Source organism: Vombatus ursinus, unplaced genomic scaffold, assembly GCF_900497805.2.
Source record: "Vombatus ursinus unplaced genomic scaffold, bare-nosed wombat genome assembly UNPS02014853.1, whole genome shotgun sequence".
NCBI classification, from domain to species: Eukaryota; Metazoa; Chordata; class Mammalia; order Diprotodontia; family Vombatidae; genus Vombatus; species Vombatus ursinus.
In genome coordinates, this window is record NW_020954631.1 from 7,037 (window position 1) to 14,497 (window position 7,461).

A 7,461-nucleotide genomic window follows, 5' to 3' on the forward strand; every position below is an offset into this window, starting at 1 on the left:
TGTGTTATGTATCCGAGGGTGGATTTGAACTCAGGTCCTCCCGAATCGAGGGCCAGTGCTCTATCTACTGCGCCACCTAGCTGCCCCTTGCTTTTCCCTTTCTGGCTCTCAGTTTTCCCCATCTCTAAATTAAAGGGGTCACTGCCACCTCATTGAGTGTAGGCTGTACAAAATGGAGGTGAGGAAGACACTCAGTCAAATATCTGCCCCTTGCAGTGAACACGGAAAAGACCCATCTGGAGGACATCTTGAGCATGAAGCAAGGTAAGTCTCCTGGGATGGGGAACTTCTTCCCTTGTCTGGAAGCTGTTGAGGCTGAGCCATATCCTACAGGTGCCATTTTGAATGTTGCGTTAGCCTCCCATTGGCCTCTCTTTCTCATCATAGAAACCCTGAAACTCCTTCAACAGCGCTGCAACGAGGAAGAAAACAAAATCCAGAGGTAAGTGGTTTGTATTCTTTCAGAAAGAGCCAAGAAGCAAGGATTAGATCTGGCTTCTGGTGAGGTAGTGCTAAGTCATGGGGCATTCCACCTTCTTCCACCAGACCTGACCTATTAGCCATTTGATGGAAGTTAAATCCTAGAACAGGGCTTTTGAGTTTTTTAACTAAATTTTTATTTTTTTAATCAGTTGATAAAAATCTGCCTTTTGTCACTCTCACCTCCCCTGTTGATAAAGAAAGAAAAACAAAGCCCTCATTCCAAATATGTGTTGTCAAGCAAAACAAATTTCCCCATTGGCCATATAAAAAAATCCGTCTCAATCTGGACTTGAGTCCAGCACCTCTCTGTCAGGAGATGGGGAATAGGCCTCATCACCATGCCTCTGGAATTGTGGTTGGTCATTGCATTGATCATTCAAAATCCTTTGCCTCTACAGTGTTTTTATTATCTACATTGTTCTCTTGGTTCTCCTCAGTTCCCTCTGAATCAGTTCATACACGTCTTCTCAGAATTCTCTGAAAGCATCCCCTTCGTCATTTCCTGCAGCATGGTATTTTATCACATGCCTTTACCATTATCTGTTCAGCCATTCCCCAGTTGATGGGCATTGCCTCAGTTTCCAAGACTTTGCCACCACAAATGGAGCTTCTCGAAATAGTTTTGTACGTGTGGGGCCTTTTGCTCTCTGTCTTTGATCTCATTGGGGTATAACCCTAGAAGCAGTACTGCCAGGTTAGGGCATGCACAGGTGAAGAGCTTTTTGGCATAGTTCCAAATTGCTTTCCAGAATAGCTGGACTAGAGAATAGGGGTTCTTAATCTGGGCTCCACGGATAAATTCCAGGGGTCTGTGAACTTGAATGGGAAAAAGGTATATCTTTACTTTCACTAACTTCTAGATGATATACAACATTACAATTCAGTTATTTTAAAACACTCTGAGGTGTCCATAGGCTTCATCTGACAGCTCAAGGGGTAAGGACCAAAAACAATGAAGAATTCCGGCTCTAAAAGGACCTTATGAAAATCCCATTGTGTCTCTTGAAGGGGTTGGTTTCGAGTCACAGTCCATGGGAGCCAGTAGGGACCTTCAAAGGTATTCCCTCCAATCTCCCAGTTGGAGGATGAATTCTCTTCTCACATATGACATAATTTGGAGCGGGACTCAAGAGAACATAAACCTCTAAGTATAGGTGTTCCTTTCTACTTCTGCTTACTGACCTGCAACAGCTCGGAGTTAGGCAGGCAATAAGCATTTACTTTTGTTTCTTTTTTTTTTGTTTTTTGCTAGGCAATGGGGTTGAGTGAGTTGCTCAGGGTCACACAGCTAGTAAGAGTCAAGTGTCTGAGGCCTGATTTGAACTGAGGTCCTCCTGACCTCAGGGCCGGTGCTCTATGCACTCCGCCACCTAGCTGCCCTGCACTAAGCATTTACTAAGCACTTACTATGTGCCAGTCACTATGGCTAAGCACTGCGGATACAAAAAGAAGCAAAGAAGACAGTCCCTGCCCTCAAGAAGCTTACAATCTAATGAGGGAAACAACATGCAAACATATATGTACAAATAAGTTATGTACAGGATGAATAGAAATAATTGAAAGACGGAAGGCACTAGAATTAAGAGGGGTTGGGAAAGGCTTCTTTTAGAAGGCAGGATTTCTATAGAATATGGAATTCACAGATTCCTGGAGTCTCAAGGCCGAAATGGGGCTTAGAGAACGTTGAATCCAGTCCCTTGCCCAATAACAGAGAAATTCTCTTCTCTAATATGAGGCACAATTCAGAACAAGTTTGACAGGGACACAACTTGCCGGCAAAACAAAATACCTCTGTAATAGTTTAGAGATTCACAGCAGGTTAGAGCTGGAAGGAGTGGGATGGAGTGTGTGTGTGTGTGTGTGTCTGTGTGTGTGTGTAAGGAACTCTGAGACTAAGAGGGTAAGTTTGGGTTAAATTGCCTTCTCCACACCCGTCTCCTTCCACCCCGTCCTCGTCCCTTCTTTCCCCTCCAAGTCTACAGGCTATGTCTCAGGACTGCATCCGGAAGATAGCGGATCTGAATTCTAAGATTCAGGAAGAGAAGCTAAGAAGGAGGAAGCAAAGGTAAAGCCTCCTCTTTCAGTTTTATGCTGGCATTCGATACCCTCTGAATTCAGTTGCAAACTGGATTGAAAACCACAGAATCTTAGAGCTAGAAGGGTCCATGATACCAAACAGGCAGTCAAGTCTAGCCCCCTTACTGACAGGTGGAGCCCCTGCGTGGAATGGGGCAAAAGGGAAATAGACAGATGTGGCCCTTCTCTCTGAGGAGATTGAGCCCCAAACAGGAACCTGAACTGCTGGGAAGGGAAGAGACTGGGACGGTAGGGGAGGGACTCGCTTCAGCTTACACAGCAATGTACTGACTCATTTTAAACAGCTTGTACCAAGGCTCAGAGTGCTATCGACAATGCAGAATCTGAGACTGAGACACAGGAGACCTGAGGTCTTATCCTGGTTCTGCCACTGACTCACTAGGAAGCCTTAAGAGAATCCCTTCCCTCCACTTCCCTGGACCTCGGTTTCCCCGACTATAAAATGAGAGGGTTAAACTATTGCTGGTTAAGTACCTTTTCAGTCCTGAAATTTAGTGACACTGGAAATGATCAACTGTGAAGTTCAGTATATGGAAACGATCTAAGAAGAGGTGGGGCCTCTGTAAGCAACAATGACTGGAATTAGGGAAAGTAAGTTTGGAGGGTGTGGGTACATTCTCTGCTTTTCTTTTCCCAGGTTGGACTTTGAAGAGCAGCTAGAGGAGCTGATGGGGAAGCACAAGGATGTATGGGGATTGAATGTGAGGGAGATTCTAGGGTTGAAAGCAGCAGAGAAATGGGGTGGAAAGCATTTCAGGTCATGGTGGGTACGGGAACATGAGAGCAAAGGTACAGAGGCAGAAACCAACATGATTGGGAAGGGTGGGGGTGGCAGTGAAGGTCTATTCCAGCTGGAGCAGAAGATGAATGGGGACAGTAGTAGGAGGTCATATTGAGTCACTAAGTGAAGCAGGTAGCCCGTCCAATGAAGGCCTAGCCTAGATGCATTTCGTATAAGGAAATATGTCTCCTTTTACTGGAAGTTATCAAGTGCAGACTGGTTTGCAGAAGGGATTCTTTCTTCTTCTTCTTCTTCTTCTTCTTCTTCTTCTTCTTTTTTGCTTTTTTTGGGGGGAAGCAAGCGGGGTTAAGTGACTTGCCCAGGGTCACACTGTGCAAAAGGGATTCTTATTTAGGTATTGGTAGAATAAGATGGCCTGTGAGGTCCCTTCCAACTCTGAGATTCTGTAATCTGAGTTGGGGGGAATTTCAGAGGAAGGAAGGAACCTTACATCCAACTGCCCTCCCTTTTATTAGACACCAGAGACGCTGGCTCAAGAAATCAACAGTACAGCCAGTAGCAAGGAACAGCTTCTACTGGAGGGTAAGGGTCTTTGGGTGAGGGACAGAGGGAGTGATGGAGGAGGAACAGATGAATGGAATCCCCTTGTGCATTTGGGAGCTCCTTATCCCTGGGAACTTGCAAGCCTGAGGCTGGGTGGCCACCTATTCCGAGAGACCACTGAGGGGAAGCTGGCTGTTAGCAGAACATCAAATGGGGAGTGGGAAAGCCTTGAAATCTATGAGGAGACACCTGAAATTCGTTTCCTGGTAAACAGAAAAGCTAATTCAGGAGAAATTGGATGCCATGGAGAAACAACTACCTGGACTGCCTCACCCCAAGGCCAAGGCTGAGGCTCTGGCTGTCCACAGTGTGGACACCTTCCTTCGCAGTGAGGAAGCTGCTGCTGCCATGTGAGGCAGGGGGAAGACTGATTGGGGCTGGGAAGGTCAGGGAAGGTACAGGGTGGTGCTGACGCTAGGGCCAACTTTTCCAGGCACCTGTTTGAGGAGGAAAACAAGAAGGCCATGCAGTTCCTGGAGGCAGCCTCTCAGCATTACCACCAGCTGCAGCAGAAGTACTACAGGTGAACTTGGACAGGCCCCCCAGTGTTGAGGTTTAGGGGTGCTGAGACCCCAAAATCACAACATACAGGTCCTGCCCGAATGAATTCAACTCAAACCTTCTTTAAGTCAGAGACAAGGTTTGTTAACGGTCTGCCATATTGGCCAGACTCTTAAGGAGTCTGAACATTTGTGAGCCCTTGGTTAGACTTTTATTTTTTTCCTCCTTTTTTTTTTTTTTGGTGAGGCAATCGGGGTTAAGTGACTTGCCCAGGGTCACACAGCTAGTAAGTGTCAAGGGTCTGAGGTCAGATTTGAACTCAGGTCCTTCTGACTCCAAGGCTGGAGCTCTATCTACTGCACCACCTAGCTGGCCTGTTTGGCTAGACTCCTAAAGAATCTGAGCACCTTAATGGAGACAAGATGGACCTTATATACAGAAAGACTGTGGGAGGTATCTGGGAGTGGCCAAGTTATTTGGGGTGACTGGAGGAGAGGGTCCGGGAGAAGGGGGTCTAGGGAGGATCTTGATGGGAGTAGCCAGTAGACTGGGGTGACTGGAGGAGGTAGAATGGGGTCTAGATAGGATCAAAGGTGGGAAGTGGCTGGGGGCCATAGGGAGGTAATAGACAATATAGGGCTAGGCTCAATTAAGAGTAACAGAGAATTGGGAGATTGGGTGTAGGCAATAAGAAAAGGTCAGAGGATAGGATTATAGCCTTAGGCCTGAGATTTGGCTATGTGGGAAAGTCCAGGGCTTTTCCTTTTAGGGCTTCAGATCCCATCTTCATCATGAGGAGCAGGCAACCTGAGGGGTCTGCCCTTTGCCTTCTTTCACTCTCTCTTTCTCCCTCTTCCTTTGTATTGCTCTCTGATTCTTTGTCTTTTTTGGGGTTTCAGTTTCTGTCTCTGCTTCTGGGTTGTTGTTTTTTTGTTTGTTTGTTTTTGGTGATTTTGTTTCTTTCTATGTTTCTCTCTCTCTCTCTCTCTCTCTGTCTCTCTCTCTCACTATCTGTAGGTCTCTGTCTCCCTCTCCCTCTTCTGTGTGTCTCTGTCTCTATGTTTGAGTCCCCTTCCATATGTGTGATTCTCTATCCCTTGGTGTCTCTGTGTGCTGCCCCCCCCCAACCTTGTGTTTGTGTCTCCGACTATCTTTGGATGTATCTTTATCCAATCCTATGTGTGTGACTCTCCCTCTAAATCTTTTCTCTTCCTGTGTGATTGACTCTTTGGATTCAGGCTACTCTCCTCAGCCCTCTGTGACTCTTAATGTGTGCTTTCCCATCTAAACCTGTATGACTCTCTAACTTTGCGTGTTCTCTCTTGAACCCTACCTTACCCTATTTGTCTGTCTGTGTATATTTGCCCCCTCAATCTGCATGTCTCACTGTGTGTAGCTGTCTCTTTCGTCTTCTTTTTTTAGACAATTGGGGTTAAGTGACTTGCCCAGGGTCAAACAGCTAGTAAGTGTCAAGTGTCTGAGGCCAGATTTGAACTCAGGTCCTCCTGACTTCAGGGCCAGTGCGCTATCCACTGTCTCTTTTTTCTACACATCATTCTGAAAGGTACCCTGCTTTTGTGTGCTTCCTTCTAAGTTTTCTTTGGTTCTCTGCTATGTACTTTTTATTTTTTTTCTCCCTCTCTCTTCCCACCCTGCCTTCGAAAATGCTACCATTAGACACACACACATATATGTATATGTATATATGTAAAACCGTACTATGTATGCTTCCATTTATCAGTTCTTTCTCTGGAGGTGGACAGCATCTTCCTTCATAGGTCCTTTGGAGTTGATTTGAGTATTTATAATACTCAAAATGACTTAGTCATCCAAAGTTCTTAGAACAATATTGCTGTTACTGTGCACAACACTCTCTTGGTACTCCTCATTTCACTCTTCATTATTTCATGTAAGTCTTTCCATATTTTTCTAAAATCAACCAGCTCATCATTTCTTTTTTCTTTTAAATAGTATTTTATTTTTTCCAATTAGATTTCCAATTACATTTCTAATAACAAAGACAACTGTTAACATTCTTTTTTTTTTAATAAAATTTTGAGTTCCAAATTTCCTCCCTCCCTTCCTAAGATGGTAAGCAGTTTGATATAGGTTATATATATGCAATCACGTAAAATATATTTCCATATTAGTCATATTGTGTAAGAAGAAACAGACCAAAAAGGGAAAAAAAACACAAAAAAGTGAAAATAGTATGCTTCGATCTGCATTCAGTTCTTTCTCTGGATGTGGATAACATTTTCCATTATAAGTCCTTTGGAATTGTCTTGGATCATTGTATTGCTGAGAAAAGCTAAGTAAATCATAGTTGATCATTGCACAATGTCAGCTCGTCATTTCTTATAGGACAGTAGAATTCCATTACAATCATATACCACAACTTGTTCAGCCATTCCTCAATGGATGGGCATCCCCTCAATTTCCAGTTCTTTGCCACCACAGAAAGAGCTGCTATCAATATCTTAGGACGTATAGATTCTTTTCTTTTTCACCTTGGAAAAACAGGCGAAATAGTGGTATTGCTGGGTCAAAGGGTATTGACAGTTTTATAACTCTTTGGGAATAATTCCAGACTGCTCTCCAAAATGGTTGGATCAGTTCACAGATCCACCAACAGTGAATTAGTGGCCCAATTTTTCCACATCCCCTCCAACATTTTTTTTGCTTTCCCCTTCTATCATTTTAGCCAATCTGATAGGTATAAGATGATATCTCAAAGTTGTTTTAGTATGCATTTCACTAATCAATAATGATTTAGAGCATTTTTTCATATGACTATACGTAGTTTTGATTTCTTCATCAAAAAACTGCCTGTTTCAATTTGGAACTATGCCCAAAGGGCTATAAAACTGTGCATATCCCTTGGCCCAGCAGTACCGCTTCTAGGTCTGTATCCCAAAGAGATCATAAAAATTGGAAAAGGACACATATGTACAAAAATATTTGTAGCAGCTCATTCTGTGGTGGCAAAGAATTGGAAATTGAGAGGATGCCCATCCATTGGGGAATGGCTGAAC

General features: G+C 44.0%; 1 protein-coding gene across 11 annotated transcripts in view; it reads left to right on the forward strand.

The window, feature by feature from the left end:
• The window catches only part of LOC114027216 (synaptonemal complex central element protein 1-like), a 21,905-nt gene that overhangs the window by 6,980 nt on the left and 7,464 nt on the right, over positions 1-7,461 (forward strand). For 9 of the 11 annotated variants that reach the window (XR_003567237.1, XR_003567238.1, XR_003567235.1 and 6 more), the window contains 7 exons: positions 217-264; positions 388-442; positions 2,459-2,548; positions 3,218-3,281; positions 3,838-3,904; positions 4,140-4,275; positions 4,359-4,448. Coding sequence is in view for 6 of the 11 variants with exons in the window: in XM_027841178.1 (XP_027696979.1) it covers positions 217-264; positions 388-442; positions 2,459-2,548; positions 3,218-3,281; positions 3,838-3,904; positions 4,140-4,275; positions 4,359-4,448 (550 nt within the window). In the remaining 5 variants the exon portion in view is untranslated. Of the gene's footprint in view, positions 1-135; positions 265-387; positions 443-2,458; positions 2,549-3,217; positions 3,282-3,837; positions 3,905-4,139; positions 4,276-4,358; positions 4,449-7,461 lie in introns of all 11 variants that reach the window. The other 2 variants (XM_027841180.1, XM_027841183.1) reach the window with 2 other exon arrangements.